Source organism: Bombina bombina, chromosome 5 (genome assembly GCF_027579735.1).
Source record: "Bombina bombina isolate aBomBom1 chromosome 5, aBomBom1.pri, whole genome shotgun sequence".
Lineage (NCBI taxonomy): Eukaryota > Metazoa > Chordata > Amphibia > Anura > Bombinatoridae > Bombina > Bombina bombina.
The window spans coordinates 873,832,391-873,849,940 of record NC_069503.1 but is presented as its reverse complement, the minus strand read 5'-3'; the positions used below and the strand labels follow the sequence as shown (position 1 = coordinate 873,849,940).

Below are 17,550 nucleotides of genomic sequence, written 5' to 3'. Positions count from 1 at the left end.
TTCAGTGAGAAACCTAAAATTGTGAAAAATGTAACAGTTTTTTTTTATTTGATCGTATTTGGTGGGGAAATGGTGGCATGAAATATACTAAAATGGGCCTAGATCAATAATTTGGGTTGTCTACTACACTACAATAAAGCTAAAATTAAACCTAAAAGCTCCCTACAAGCTCCCTAATTAACCCCTTCACTGCTGGGCATAATACATGCGTGGTGTGCAGTGGCATTTAGCAGCCTTCTAATTACAAAAAAGCAATGCCAAAGCCATATATGTCTGCTATTTCTGAACAAAGGGGATCCCAGAGAAGTATTTAACACCATTTATACCATAATTGCACAAGATGTTTGTAAATAAATTCAGCGAGAAACCTAAAGTTTGTGGAAAAATTTGTGAAAAAGTCAACAATTTTTTTTATTTGATCGCATTTGGCGGTGAAATGGTGGCATGAAATATACCAAAATGGGCCTATATCAATACTTTGGGATGTCTTCTAAAAAGAAATATATACATGTCAAGGGATATTCAGGGATTCCTGACAGATATCAGTGTTCCAATGCAACTAGCGCTAATTTTGAAAAAAGGTGGTTTGGAAATAGCAAAGTGCTACTTGTACTTATTGCCCTATAACTTGCAAAAAAAGCAAAAAACATGTAAACATAGGGTATTTCTAAACTCGGGACAAAATTTAGAAACTATTTAGAATGGGTGTTTTTTGGTGGTTGTAGATGTGTAACAGATTTTAGGGGTCAAAGTTAGAAAAAGTGTGGTTTTTTTCAATTTTTTCCTCATATTTTATATTTTTTTTATAGTAAATTATAAGATATGATGAAAATAATGGCATCTTTAGAAAGTCCATTTAATGGCGAGAAAAACGGTATATAATATGTGTAGGTACAGTAAATGAGTAAGAGGAAAATTACAGCTAAACACAAACACTGCAAAAATGTAAAAATAGCCATTGTCATTAAGGGTAAGAAAATTGAAAAATGGTCCGGTCATTAAGGGGTTAATGTAGCAGTCAGCAGCACACTAACAGAGAGGGCAACAAATGGCGCAGGTTCTCGTAGACCCAGCAAACAGCACATGGAGGTAGCAACACAAATTGCTTCATTCTTTTTGTATCCTTTGTTGAAAGGAATACCTAGGTAGGCTCAGGACCAGCTGCTTATTGCTGACTGTATAAATATGCCACTTGTAATTGGCTTATCCAGTGTGTTCAAACATCTCCCAGTAGTGCATTGCTGCTGCTTCAACAGAGGAAACTAAAAGAACAAAGCAAATTTGATTAATAGAAGTAAATTGGAAAGTTGTAAAAATGTATGTTCTATCTGAATCCTAAAAAGAATGATGGGTTTCATATCCCTTTAAGAGACCTGGAGGATCCCTTAAAGGGGTATCTGAATCTGACAAAGCAGTCTCCAAAATGCAGACTGCTAGAGACTGTCTTTCAGAAAATTCAGTTTATTAGAGCTTAAAGGGATAGAAAGGTCAAAAATGAAACATACTTGGGTGCATTTCAATTTGAAATAGAAGCATTTTTGCAATATACTATCATCAGCAAAAATGCTTCAAGTAAAAAAGTCATTACTGATTTTCTGTGGCACACGCACATAGCTCCAGTATTCAAATACTATGCCTGCTCAGAGAGCTGGCAGTGGTATGTATTGCTTCTGAAGACATAAATGCTGACTCTCGGAGCAGGGGCCATCACATGGATATGTGCGTATGCTGCTGAAAACCAGTAATAACTTTTACTAGAAGTAATTTTTGCTAATGGAAGTATATTGCAAAAATGCTGCTATTTTAAACTGAAATGTGCCCATGCACATTTCTTTTTTTGACCTTTCTATCTCTATAAAGGTGCATTATAGTCAAAAAAATCTGTTAGTAGTCTATGGTTGATAGTCTTAAAAATGACATGCTCTGTGTGCTTAAAGGGATATGAAACCCCAAAGTTTTCTTTTGTGATTCATAAAAAAAACATACAATTTGAAGACTTCCGGTGGGCGGGCTTACTAGGCAGTCACATCTCTGAAGAGCTCCGTATATCGGAATTAAGAAAACTCACACAAACTTTGATTTTCCTGCCTAACCCCACTCTGAGAACTTGCCGGGTTGTATACATCAGCGCCGGCCACTAACAACAGGGTGCAGATCACTCCATCCGATCTGGCAACCGGGAGCCCAATGCAAAAAAAGAATAACCTACTGCGCCACATCGCCATCTTGGATCATCCCCCAGGGTAATACCTTACAACCTTATAGCCGCCCTGCGAGGCTGAGTCTACAAGAACAGGCAATACTCACGGCTGATCCAAGGTGTGTTGATCCCCGGTTATGCTCACAGACATAGAGGCTGAACACCGGAAGGAAGAACTACAAGAAGGAGACGGAGAAGGCCGCAAACAAAATACGTAAGCCACAATTACCAGCACAACACGTTATACTGTTCTCACTGTTGTCAAAGGGGCTGTTGGAGTCAGAAAAACGGTCAACTTTCCAGGCCGCCATGTAATAGATTTGGGTCTTTATGACTTTGTGTCACGGAAGGCCACGTGGTTTAGGCCTATTCCCTAAAGCAGTGTTTTTCAACCAGTGTGCCGTGGTTCACTAGTGTGCCGTGAGAGATCCTCAGGTGTGCCGCGGCAGACTGACAACAGTGCGGGGGTGTCCCTCTTTCAAATTTTTAAATATTGGGAGGTATGTGACAGGCTCATCAGGCATCATTTACAACCATGACATTGACATTCATTCACAGACAATCATTATGATTGTTTGTGAATGAATGTCAATATGTCATGTATAGTTTGTAGGAGGCATGGCATGACAGCACAGTACAGTGTGTGTGTGTATATATATATATATATATATATATATATATATATATATATACACACACACACACATATATATATACACACAGGGAGTGCAGAATTATTAGGCAAGTTGTATTTTTGAGGATTAATTTTATTATTGAACAACAACCATGTTCTCAATGAACCCAAAAAACTCATTAATATCAAAGCTGAATAGTTTTGGAAGTAGTTTTTAGTTTGTTTTTAGTTATAGCTATTTTAGGGGGATATCTGTGTGTGCAGGTGACTATTACTGTGCATAATTATTAGGCAACTTAACAAAAAACAAATATATACCCATTTCAATTATTTATTTTTACCAGTGAAACCAATATAACATCTCAACATTCACAAATATACATTTCTGACATTCAAAAACAAAACAAAAACAAATCAGTGACCAATATAGCCACCTTTCTTTGCAAGGACACTCAAAAGCCTGCCATCCATGGATTCTGTCAGTGTTTTGATCTGTTCACCATCAACATTGCGTGCAACAGCAACCACAGCCTCCCAGACACTGTTCAGAGAGGTGTACTGTTTTCCCTCCTTGTAAATCTCACATTTGATGATGGACCACAGGTTCTCAATGGGGTTCAGATCAGGTGAACAAGGAGGCCATGTCATTAGATTTTCTTCTTTTATACCCTTTCTTGCCAGCCACGCTGTGGAGTACTTGGACGTGTGTGATGGAGCATTGTCCTGCATGAAAATCATGTTTTTCTTGAAGGATTCAGACTTCTTCCTGTACCACTGCTTGAAGAAGGTGTCTTCCAGAAACTGGCAGTAGGACTGGGAGTTGAGCTTGACTCCATCCTCAACCCGAAAAGGCCCCACAAGCTCATCTTTGATGATACCAGCCCAAACCAGTACTCCACCTTGCTGGCGTCTGAGTCAGACTGGAGCTCTCTGCCCTTTACCAATCCAGCCACGGGCCCATCCATCTGGCCCATCAAGACTCACTCTCATTTCATCAGTCCATAAAACCTTAGAAAAATCAGTCTTGGGATACTTCTTGGCCCAGTCTTGACGTTTCAGCTTGTGTGTCTTGTTCAGTGGTGGTCGTCTTTCAGCCTTTCTTACCTTGGCCATGTCTCTGAGTATTGCACACCTTGTGCTTTTGGGCACTCCAGTGATGTTGCAGCTCTGAAATATGGCCAAACTGGTGGCAAGTGGCATCTTGGCAGCTGCACGCTTGACTTTTCTCAGTTCATGGGCAGTTATTTTGCGCCTTGGTTTTTCCACACGCTTCTTGCGACCCTGTTGACTATTTTGAATGAAACGCTTGATTGTTCGATGATCACGCTTCAGAAGCTTTGCAATTTTAAGAGTGCTGCATCCCTCTGCAAGATATCTCACTATTTTTGACTTTTCTGAGCCTGTCAAGTCCTTCTTTTGACCCATTTTGCCAAAGGAAAGGAAGTTGCCTAATAATTATGCACACCTGATATAGGGTGTTGATGTCATTAGACCACACCCCTTCTCATTACAGAGATGCACATCACCTAATATGCTTAATTGGTAGTAGGCTTTCGAGCCTATACAGCTTGGAGTAAGACAACATGCATAAAGAGGATGATGTGGTCAAAATACTCATTTGCCTAATAATTCTGCACTCCCTGTATTATATATACTGTATATATATCCTGTATTAGGCTACAATATGTGATTTTGGGATGGTGGTGTGCCACAGGATTTTTTAATGTAAAAAAGTGTGGCACGGCAAAAAAAAGGTTGCAAATCACTGCCCTAAAGGTTTACACGCTGCGCAACTGCCTTCCATATCAGGGGATAAAATTACAGGGGACATATAGAGGCATAACAGAAATAACGATCAGTGTCTCACAGAAACAATACAACTTTATGCTTTCTTGGATATAAGCTGCACAAATATTTGAACTGAATATACCTGACCCCTCTTCATATTGGTTTGTGTATTACTGCCCTCTGGCAGCCTAGCCACATCAGGCAAATCATCCCATTATGTAACGTTGTACAGCACACTGACTTCCGAAGCGAGACAGATCATTGGGACATTTAGAGACCAGACATCTAAAGCGGAGCCCGCCTACCTTTGACAGAGGTTAATACTGCAAACATCCACACAGATTACTGTTGCAGGCACTATTGAATTGAAGCTGATGAAAGTAGATAAATTCTTCCATAAGTTGTCCCCCACTATTGCTACAGACATGTCGCATAGGACAAAAACGGCAGATAATAAAAAACAGCTAAGACATTCAGCTGACATACATGTCGAAAACCCACCTCTTGCTGATCATAATATGGGTCAGAGCCTAGACCATACTGCCTTGCTACAAGAATTGAAGTCTTTTTTTCTCCCTAAAATGGACTCATTACAGACAGGGGTGGACACTTTGACTTGCGAAGTCAGGCAATTTTCTTCAAGATTGAGTACTGCTGAAACACGCATCTCTGACGTAGAGGACAGACAATCGGTTGTAGATACCACTATCAAACAATTAGTCCAAAAAATCACAACTGCTTCAAGACCGTATGGACGACTTGGAAAATAGAAGTCGCCGTAACAACCTACGTATAGTGGGGGTACCAGAATCAATTTTACTAGAATTTGCAGCACTCACATTCCCTAAGCTCCTTGGCATACATTCGGATATCCTTCCGATAGATGTGGAGGGGCCAGAGAGAGGCCTGGAGCAAACGAAGGCCAAACCCAGACAGGTTATATTCAAATGCTTGAATTTTCAGGAAAAACTAAAGATTCTGAGAGCTTATCGGGCACGTAAAGAGATACTTTACGAGGGATCCAGGCTGCTCCTTTTTCAGCACTTTCCCATGGAGGTATCAAAACAAAGAAAATAATTTGCGCCATTGTGTTCTCAATTACATGAGCAGGGAAGACAAGTGGCCTTATTATTCCCCGCAAAATTGCGGCTGCAAACACCTCATGGGGTTAAATTCTTTCACTCACCTCAGGCACTAAAGTGCTTCTTAGCCACAGAACAACAACCACCACCTTGATGAAGCTCCCCGGCTCCCTTTAGGGGACACTAAGCTTCCTTTTTGTAGAACTCTAAAAGATATGATAGATGGCCAGGTTTTGTTTGCCTAAAGAAACCACACGGAGTGGTGGAGTTCCTGGGACTGAAAGGACATATGGTTCAAGTTGTCAATTTGTTATGTTTTTCCATTGCCGCTTCAAATACCAACAAGTGTACAGATACAGAAGATGACCAATGTAATGTTTGAACTGTTATTTGTTATTTATGTTATTTATCATGCTATGTCCTACACTCATGTTTCTGAACCATTGAATATGGAACATTATATGCATAGAGGTTATAACTTAGAAGACAAGTTTGGATCTTATATAAAACAGTGCCCTAATAAGAATCAATGTGAATCTCTAAGGTACTCTGGGAGGGGAGGGAGGATAGTTCAATTTCAGGTTGAAGGGAAAACGTTGGAATCCTTACAAGTAATACTGTCTATAGCCAGATATTTTGAAGTTTTATTTGGCACTGTGACATACATTCTTTTAAACATCTGACATGTTACTAATCTACCCAGTTTGCCAACCAAGAATGTCACTAGAATCATAACCATTTGGTCCGCTCCGTCAGAGGAGAGGGCTATTGATCATACTGGCTCTGTTCTTGCCAGAATGAAGGTGAATATTGGGTCTATCATGAATAGGGCTATAACTGATTATCGGCAAACAGGAGTAAAGTTAAATGTTTTAAATGTAGCTAACTGTGTTATTGACTGTTTTGTAAGGGTTATCAGACTCCAAAAGGATGCTTTACCTCAAATTCCCCTTCTTTACCTTTCCCATCTCTTTCCCCCCCCCCCCCCCCCCCCCTCCCGTTTTTTTGTTTTTTTTTTTTTTTTTTGATACATTCATGCATCAATGCTTTACAATGTAGGGATGTCACTTAAAGTAGTGACGTGGAATGTGGGAGGCCTTAACTCACCGATAAAACGCAAGTCAGTTCTCACACACCTTAGAAAACTGGGTACGGACGTCGCCTTACTCCAGGAGACACATCTATTGGATTCAGAACATCAGAAATTACAGAGGGACTGGGTGGGGCAAGTCACATTTCTCTCTCATACTAGTGCTAGTGATCTCATATGTGTCCAAGCTTAGGTATAAAACGCGATACAGGTACAGGAGTTTGCAGAAACAATTGGGGCAGGCATACCAGATGTACCTTCAGACTAAGTTAAAGCCAGCTTATGATAACTATATAGCCTCAAAAGCAGACCTTGAAGCATTTGTAAAGCAACAAGCCGCAGCTGGTCTATTAAAATCGGCGGGCAAGTTTTATAGATTTGGAGACAGGGCAGGCAAAATGTTGGACATTCTGACGAAACCACAGATGGTAAAGACTAAAATTGCAGAATTACGCTAGAAAGGTAAAATATGTACCACACCCGAGGATATTGCGAACAGTTTTGCGCAATACTACTCAAAATTATATACAAGTCAAACACCACCAGCTCAAGAGGTACAGACCCAATTCTGGAATTCGGTGAGCCTGCCCAAAATTTCTTTAGATCAGCGAAATAGCCTAAACTCTCCCATTACAAAGGAAGAATTGACACATACCTTACAAAGTTTGCCCACAGGCAAAGCACCGGGCCCTGACGGGTTCCCTGTTGAATTTTACAGGTCACTACAGCCACAGATTAGCAATACACTCACTAAGCTTTAAAACGCCTTTCTCTTGACGGATGCGCTCCCTTCAGCGAACTTTACCTCGGCTCATGTCACCCTCATCCCCAAACCAGGTAAGGATCATTCTTTGCCAGAGTCTTATAGACCCATATCGTTATTAAACACCGATTACAAGCTTTTCACGAAGATTATGGCGAATAGACTAAAAACTATATTGCCGGATCTTCTACATCCAGATCAAACAGGCTTCGTTTGGAAGCGTACTTCTGTAGTCAACCTTCGCAGAGTGCTTCAGGTCATTGAGCACTTTTGGTCCCTGGGGGTGAGCGGTGACAAAAAGAATATATCGGAGGCCTTCCTGCTATCATTAGATGCAGAGAAGGCCTTCGATAGGGGGGGAGTGGGCCCATCTGCTAAATACTATGCAGAGATTTGGCTTTGAGGGTCCTTTTCTGGACGTTATCAGCAAAATATACCGGACTCCCGTAGCACGGGTCATGTCCAATGGGCTCTTTTCAAATGATTTTGATCTTCAAAGGGGCACCAGACAGGGGTGTCCACTATCGCTTCTTTTATTTAATTTGGTATTGGAGCCTCTAGCGTTAAAGCTTAAGCAAATATTCCCGGGTATTGTCATAGGTGATATTCCCCTTCATTTAGCGTTATACGCGGATTATATGTTGCTGTTTGTGGATTCTCCGCAGATACATGTCCCACGTATACTCCACGCAATAACAGAATTCGGCAGAATTCGGCAGTTTTTCCGGTTATAAAACAAACACCTCTAAATCAGAGTTACTTTGGCTACATAAATGCCCAAACTCTAGACACACTTACCCATTTGTTGAGGTGACGGATAGTCTCACCTACTTAGGCATTCATCTCCATAGAGATCCTTTAAAAATATACAAACTAAATATTTCGGACAAGTGCACGCAGCTTTCCTCCCAATTATCAAATTGGGCCAACCTTCCCCTGAGATTGTCAGGGCGTGTCAGCCTGGTGAAGATGTCAATCTTACCCAAAATACTTTATCCGTTACTTATGTTACCGTTTCTTATGACAAAAGCAGACTTGACTCTGCTTCCACGGGCAGTGTCTCGCTTTATTTGGAAAGGGGGCAGGCCGCGAATTGCGACATATAAACTGCATCTCCCTTATATTAAAGGAGGGTTGGGCCTCCCAAACCTAAAATGGTATAATTGGGCGGCTCTAGCCAGACTGGTAACAGATTGGCAATTGCGTACTGGGCACTTTTGTGGCATGCAATTAGAAGAAACGGTCATAAGGCCTATAGCGGTGGCTTATTTGCCTTATGGTGATTGTAAGACTTCACCCCCATCGATTACCAATAGTGTGATGTACAGAGACCCACTAAGAGCTTGGCGTATGATCCATAAATATCTGAAGATAGATTACCCCACCCCGAAATCTATCCCCATAGTGGGAAACCCTTGCTTCCCAGCCGGAAATGATCACGAACCGTTTCGTGTTTTGGAGAGGTTGGGCCTCATAGCGGTCGGAGATATGCTAGATCCACTACACCATACAGTACGCTCCTTCCAATAGTTGAGAACTAGATATCAGATTCCCAATTAGCATTTCTATGCCTATCTGCAACTTAGGCATTATATTTCGACTCTACAGTCACTCAACACAACTTTCTGGGAGGGTTCACCTTTTGCTGTCTCCCAGACGATGTTTCAGATGGGAATATTCTCCTTGTCCCACTACTCACTTATCTTAAAACAGAGGGAGACTTCAGTACTTTCCGACATATTGACAAAACAAAATAATAATGGCCCAGTAGAACTGACAATACATGACATAGAGGACAGCCTAGTACACACAAAACAGGCAACAATGGCAGTATATTTTAGAGAGGCACAGATTAGACTGTTGCATATGGACTATATAACACCACACAGGGTAGCAAAATGGAATAGACAGATCCTGGATCAATGTGTTAAATGTGGAGTTGTAGCACCATCATTTCAGCACTACTTTTATGCCTGCCCAGCGATCAGAAGATTCTGGGGACAATTCCAATATTGGCTGAAAATTACGTTTAATGTAGAGATAATGCTTACAGTGGCGGAAATTTTCCTGTTTAGATGGGATGACTCACACAAAAAATTGCACAGATTATTAACAATGTGCACTCTTTTAGCCAGACAATGTATCCTTAAAAGATGGATTAACAGACAGGCTCCAACAATGGCGCAATTTAAACATCTATTGCTAAAACAACTCTTTGTGGAACAGTATGATGTGAGGCTTGATACATTGCGCAGACTAAGACCCTTCTTACGTAAGTGGAAACCATATATTGATACACTGAGTTTATCGACACAAAAACAAATTTTAAAACAGTTTATGCACCTGGAGGCCATGCTGGAAATAGTTATGAGAAATGAGTGGCATGTAGTGTCAGAATTGGCAGAAGACTGAAGTACTGATCAGAGATCATTAGAGGTTATGCTGTTTTAGATAGATGATATGTGCACAGAAAATAGGCCCCCATCTCACAATTTCACAATAAGATCATTTCACAATTTTATTTTTTATTTTTTTCCTTCTCTCTCTCCTCCCTCCCCTCTTATCCTTCTACATCCCGCAAAGATTTCCCTCTTCTCCATTTCTAATAAAAAAATAAATAAAAAAAAAACTTAATATATTCCTTTGCTCACCTGAGTCAGTGATCTACAGAAACAAGATTAATACTTGTATAGTTTGTTATAATGTTAAAGTTTTAGTAAGATAAATACGGAAAAAACTATTTAGGAAACAGACAACCGCTAGAAGATGAACAACATGGACTTTTTTTTCTGAAACTACTGGAAGTAGTGATGTATCATTAAGATTCTGTTAGAGACTCTGTTATGGCATAATGTTGCTTTTTTTTTTCTTTTCTCAATTACGTGAAAATATTGTAAATGTTTTATCAGATCATGATTAATGCAATGTAACTGTATTATTGATTATGTTTCCTAAGCTAATAAAAAGAATTTTTAAAAAAACATACAATTTTAACAGTTTCCAATTTTCTTCTGTTATCAAATTTGCTTAGTTCCCATGGAATTCTTTGTTGAAGAGTTACCTAGATAGGTGTCTGGAGCAATATGTGGTATGAAATAGTGCTGCAATCTAGTGCTCTTACATATGGATAAAATGCTTGCAAAACTGCTGCCAGATAATGCTCCAGAAATGGGAAGGCTCCTGGGTTTGTAGCTGCTTTTCAACAAAAGATACCAAGAAAATGAATAAAAATAAATAATGGAACTTAAAGGGACACTGAACCCAATTCTTTTATTTCCTGATTCAGATAGAGCATGCAATTTTAAATTTTTAAGCAGCTTTCTAATTTACTCCTATTGTCATTTTTTCCATTCTCATGCTATCTTTATTTGAAAAGCAAGAATGTAAGTTTAGAAGCCGGCCCATTTCTTATTCACAACCTGGGTTGTCCTTGCTGATTGGACAGCACCAATAAACAAGTGCTGTCCAGGGATACTGAACCATAAACTGGTTAGCTCTTTAGCTTAGATGCCATCTTTTTCAAATAAAGATAGCAAGAGAATGAAGAAAAATTGATAATAGGAGTAAAATTGCATGCTCTATCTGAATCATGAAAGAAAACATTAAGGTTTAGTATCCCTTTAAGTACATTCTTTAAACATCTATAGCTTTTGCTAGAATAATTTTGCTAACATGTATATTGAAAAAATTACTCTTCAAAATGGAAATGAACATTTGCATATTTCAATTTTGGTTGGAATGTCCCTTTAACAAACTGTGAATGTAAAATGTTCACATAAAGGTACACAAGACAGAAAAGCATACAGAACAGGTTGGAAAAAGGGGCCAGATAAAATGCATTGGAAGGCTATTACACGGCCTTGAGCTTATGTTAACCAGTACTGAACATTTACATTTCTTTTACTGCCCCCCCTTTATCAAGCAAAAAATACATATATATAATAAACCGCATAATTTAATTGGTAGCAAAATACTTGTACTTTCTATGCAATGTCAAATAAAATGGAACATATTAACATTTAAAATAAAATGAGTTCATAATATTTAGCAAGACCAATGTGCATAACTAATAATGCTGTATGCCGACAACTGAAGTTGTAATAATAGACACTGGTCCTTCAAACACTTTTAAAAGAAAAAGTATGTTAGTATAGACCACTGGTTTTCAAATCTGTCCTCAGGCCTCCCAAACTTGCCAGTTCAGATATTCTCAAAATCTGGTCTGTTAGGGAAGCCTGTCAGTAAGTATATACAAATATTAATCTCTAATAATATTAAAGGGATATTAAACTTAACTTTTTTCTTTCATGATTTAAATAGAGCATGCAATTTTAAGCAACTGTCTAATTTTCTCCAACTATCAAATTTTTCTTAGATCTCATAGTAACTTTATTTGAAAATGCAAAAATGTAAGCTTAGGTACCTGGGTAGCGCTTGCCGATTGGTGGCTCCTAGGCTTACATTTATGCTTTTTGAAATAAAGATACCAAGACAACTGAGAAAAATGTAGGTTTAATATCCCTTTAAACTGCTATCACATAAACGCATATACCAAAATATACAATTGGTTATATCCACTGCTGGCAGTTACAGAAGATGTCCTGGAAGAACATTATAAGTATTTAAAGGGGCAGTAAACCTACAAAATAATGTTATATCATTCTGCACATAGTGCAGAATGATATAACATTAGCTTAGTGCCAGCTTTATAAAGCAAAGGGTTAGAGAGATATTTTACAACGAAAACAGAACGATTCTACTGAGCGGGTCTGTTTTCTTCTCCTAAGCACATCGCAACACGCTGTCTAATCACAGCCGGCCGATCGCGCTATTTAACTCAATGTAGCTCGCTCCCGCTACCAGATTGAGCTACATTGAGTTTAATAGAGCGATCGGGCGTGCTGTGACTGTGTGCAGGATTATATAACATTATTTGCTAGGCTTACTGCCCCTTTAACAATATTTTAGTCTGATTAATACTATTTTATAAACTCTTACAGATATTATAGTGCAATAATGACCTACTCTATTTTGTTAGAGCATGTCATTTTAGCACTAGCGAGCCTGCAATGCTGTTTAACTCCTTCAAAGTACCACTCAGTAGCCGCAGAACACTGCTTGTCCTGAGCGGATACAGCCAGCAAGCCAATCAGCAGCAGTCATACGGCTGTGCAACTGCTACTGCTGAGTGGCTTAGTAGTTGTATCCGCTTGGGACCAGCAGTTCTGTGTGACTACAGAGTGGTACTTTAACTATGTGTTTAACCCTTTTGCAAGGTCAACTGTGCTGAATTTACATGTGCTAATAAATTAGGGCATGTACTTTTTTGCCTTATAATATCCTTTTAAATAACATTAAAAACAATAATGGTATTTGATACCTGAATATTGAAATGAGTATATCATAGAAAGTACTTGATGAAAACAAAATGCCAGGTTTGTAAATATTTACAACTTTCTAGTGAACACAAAATAGAAAAACACAATTTAATTTCCGAGTGCACTTTGATGGTGTGAGAATAATTATTTCTGGTGTGATTTGGTGAAGACACTCAAAATAGTGTGTTACACTACTGACAGTTCTTGAATAATCTTTTTTCATAAAATTACACTTTTGAAAACATTTGCGGGGAAAAAAGAAATAACATCCATCTTTTAGTTACTCTAACGAAGGGTTCACCAAACCACGAGTCGGGACCCATTACTGAGTAACAACACCATGTTCACTGAGTCGCAACTTGTGTGTGTGTGTTGTATGAGTGAGTGTGTGATGTATGAGAGTGTGTGTGTGTTTATTGTATGAGAGTGTCTGTTGTATGAGTGTGTGTGTGTGTATTGTAGGAGTGTGTGTGTGTATTGTAGGAGAGTGTGTGTGTTGTAGGAGAGTGTGTGTGTTGTAGGAGAGTGTGTGTGTTGTATGGCAGTGTGCGTGCGCTGTATGACAGTGTGCGTGCGCTGTATGACAGTGTGCGTGCGCTGTATGACAGTGTGCGTGCGCTGTATGACAGTGTGCGTGCGCTGTATGACAGTGTGTGGGTGTTGTATGACAGTGTGTGGGTGTTGTATGAGAGTGTTTTTGTTGTATGATTGTGTTGTATGAGTGAGTGTGCATTTGTTGTATGAGAGTTTTTGTTGTATGAGTGTGTGTTGTAGGAGAGTGTTTTTGTTGTATGAGTCTGTGTTGTAGGAGTGTTTTTGTTGTATGAGTGTGTGTTGTAGGAGTGAGTGTGCTGTATGAGAGTGACTGTTCTGTATGAGAGTGTTTTTGTTGTATGAGTGTGTGTTGTAGGAGAGTGTGTGCATTGTATGAGTGTGTGCGTATTGTATGAGTGTGTGCATATTGTAGGAGTGTGTGTATTGTATGAGAGTGTGTGTATTGTATGAGAGTGTGTGCTGTATGAGTGTGTGTGCTGTATGAGTGTGTGTGTATTGTATGAGTGTGTGCTGTATGAGTGTGATTGTTGTATGAGAGTGTACTGTATGAGTGTGTGTATTGTATGAGTGTGTGTATTGTATGAGTGTGTGTATTGTATGAGTGTGTGTATTGTATGAGAGTGTGTATTGTATGAGAGTGTGTATTGTATGAGTGTGTGTATTGTATGAGAGTGTGTATTGTATGAGTGTGTGTATTGTATGAGTGTGTGTTGTATGAGAGTGTGTATTGTATGAGTGTGAGTATTGCATGAGTGTGTGTATTGTATGAGAGTGTGTATGTATTGTATGAGTGTGTGCATATTGTAGGAGTGTGTGTATTGTATGAGAGTGTGTGTATTGTATGAGAGTGTGTGCTGTATGAGTGTGTGTGTAGTATGAGTGTGTGTGTATTGTATGAGTGTGTGCTGTATGAGTGTGATTGTTGTATGAGAGTGTACTGTATGAGTGTGTGTATTGTATGAGTGTGTGTATTGTATGAGTGTGTGTATTGTATGAGAGTGTGTATTGTATGAGAGTGTGTATTGTAGTAGTGTGAGTATTGTATGAGTGTGTGTATTGTATGAGAGTGTGTATTGTATGAGAGTGTGTATTGTATGAGTGTGAGTATTGTATGAGTGTGTGTGTATTGTATGAGTGTGTGTGTATTGTATGAGTGTGTGTGTATTGTATGATTGTGTGTGTATTGTATGAGTGTGTGTGTATTGTATGATTGTGTGTATTGTATGAGTGTGTGTGTATTGTATGAGTGTGTGTGTGTATTGTATGAGTGTGTGTGTATTGTATGAGTGTGTGTGTATTGTATGAGTGTGTGTATTGAATGATTGTGTGTGTATTGTATGATTGTGTGTGTATTGTATGATTGTGTGTGTATTGTATGAGTGTGTGTATTGTATGAGTGTGTGTATTGTATGAGTGTGTGTGTATTGTATGATTGTGTGTGTATTGTATGATTGTGTGTGTATTGTATGAGTGTGTGCATTGTATGATTGTGTGTGTATTGTATGATTGTGTGTGTATTGTATGATTGTGTGTGTATTGTATGAGTGTGTGTGTATTGTATGATTGTGTGTGTATTGTATGAGTGTGTGTATTGTATGATTGTGTGTGTATTGTATGATTGTGTGTGTATTGTATGAGTGTGTGTGTATTGTATGATTGTGTGTATTGTATGATTGTGTGTGTATTGTATGATTGTGTGTGTATTGTATGAGTGTGTGTATTGTATGATTGTGTGTATTGTATGATTGTGTGTATTGTATGATTGTGTGTGTATTGTATGAGTGTGTGTATTGTATGAGTGTGTGTATTGTATGATTGTGTGTGTATTGTATGAGTGTGTGTGTATTGTATGAGTGTGTGTGTATTGTATGATTGTGTGTGTATTGTATGAGTGTGTGTATTGTATGAGTGTGTGTGTATTGTATGAGTGTGTGTGTATTGTATGAGTGTGTGTATTGTATGAGTGTGTGTGTATTGTATGAGTGTGTGTGTATTGTATGATTGTGTGTGTATTGTATGATTGTGTGTGTATTGTATGATTGTGTGTGTATTGTATGAGTGTGTGTATTGTATGAGTGTGTGTGTATTGTATGAGTGTGTGTGTATTGTATGAGTGTGTGTGTATTGTATGAGTGTGTGTATTGTATGAGTGTGTGTGTATTGTATGATTGTGTGTGTATTGTATGAGTGTGTGTGTATTGTATGATTGTGTGTGTATTGTATGAGTGTAGAAATGTTCATCATGGCACTTGGTCTTGAGAATAAAAGTTTGAAGAACCCAGCTCTAACATATTAACTAGTAAATGAAAGGACATATTGCAAACAGACAGTTAACATAAAGTCAGGCAACAATTTAATAACCTACTGCATATTAATAAACTTTAGTTTCATAATATTGTTCGTGCAACTGAGCTATTATGCTTTTTAACCGCACAGTTACATATGTATGTATGTATGTCCATCCATTGAACAATTTAAATTCCTAACTACGCTGGGGACACGACTACGGAAGTGAAGCACTCCAATTACCTTCCCCTGTGGCATTGCGGGGTAGTCAGCGTGTTCTTATTGCCCTTAAAGTGTACAAGTTGGGCACATAGTCCTTCCTCCAGTTACCCCTCCTTCTACATTATTTTTGCCCTCAGCACCAGCAGCGCGCGCTACCCGTACTGCACTACTGATTGGCTGCTGCTCTCTGGGCTCAAGGGAAGGAAGACTACTTGACGCATGCGCAATCTTACTGATTGTTGCTGCGTTTTCAATTTTAGTGTAGTAGGTAGATTTTGAAATGCGCACTATTAAAAAATAAATTAAAAAAATTCTTGATGTATAACAAACATATGGATTTATCTTAATTTTTTTAAAACATACGTAAATAGACGTGCACATTAAAGCCATGTTGTACAGTGCAAAGGGATAGCCTGTTTGCTAGGAGTATTATGGAAGTAAAGCTTATAGCGATAAATAATCGAAAAATAACAGATAAACCAAAGAATGAGAGAAATGTGGTTTCCCTCTAATGTGTTTACAATTGTTTTTATACCAGATGCAGAGGTTAAAATGTATGGCAAGTTCATTTATGTTTGTTTTTGTATATACAATAGCTGATTTTGCTCACTGAAACCACAACCCATTTAAAAGTGCAGAACTTGCTGGGAGAGCTCTATCTTATATTAATCTATACACAGAGTCTCTGCATACACAAAAACAACGGAAAGCAATTTGAAAATGAACGTGTTAGTACTTATCTTTCCTGCTTCCCACTGGGAGTGTAATTTCTTAACCCCTTCATGCTTGGGACAAGTGTTGCTTAAAAAACTAAATCACACAATAATCGATGTGATCAAGGGATTTCAAGGCCGGATTAGATCATGGGGAGCAGTGTTCCCTCTAAGGCCAGTTTTGTGTGCGGCCCAGCAGTGAAACAGTTAATTAGGTAACCGCACCCTGCAATTAGAAAACACTGTACAATGCAGACTGCAAGGTATTATTCTCTTATTAACTGTTTCACTGCTGGGCCGTACACAAAAACTGGCCTTAGAGGGAACACTGATGAGGAGCTGCCCCCTGTCCTGTTATCCTTTCCCTTAAAGGGATAATCTACATTAAAATTGTTATTGTTTAAAAAGATAGATAATGCCTTTACTACCTATTCCCGAGCTTTGCACAACCAACATTGTTAGATTAATATACTTTATAACATTGAAACCTCTAAATTTCTGCCTGTTTCAAAGGCTCTATTGACAGTCTCTTAACCACATGCTTTTGTATTTGCTTTTCACAACAGGAGACTGCTAGTTCATTTGGGCCATATAGATAACATTGTGTTCACGTCCGAGAAGTTATTTAAGATTAATCACAACACAGTACTAACTGCAAGTCAATAGATAATAAATACAAAGTCATGTGATTAGGGGGCTGTCAGAAGATGCTTAGATACAAGGTAATCACAGAGGTAAACATTATATTAATATAACTGTGTTGGTTATGCAAAACTGGGGAATGGTTAATAAAGGGATTATCTATCTTTTAAAACAATAACAATTCTATTATAGACTGT

The 17,550-nt window shown here is 38.7% G+C and overlaps 1 protein-coding gene across 1 annotated transcript in view; it reads right to left on the bottom strand.

Moving 5' to 3' along the window:
* The window catches only part of SPIDR (scaffold protein involved in DNA repair), a 1,635,101-nt gene extending 1,618,944 nt beyond the window's left edge, over window positions 1-16,157 (bottom strand). Inside the window, exon 1 of the mRNA XM_053715026.1 lies at window positions 16,020-16,157. Coding sequence (XP_053571001.1) covers window positions 16,020-16,034 — 15 coding nt within the window. The 5' untranslated portion in view covers window positions 16,035-16,157. The remainder of the gene's footprint in view (window positions 1-16,019) is intronic.
* Window positions 16,158-17,550: the final 1,393 nt, after the last annotated feature.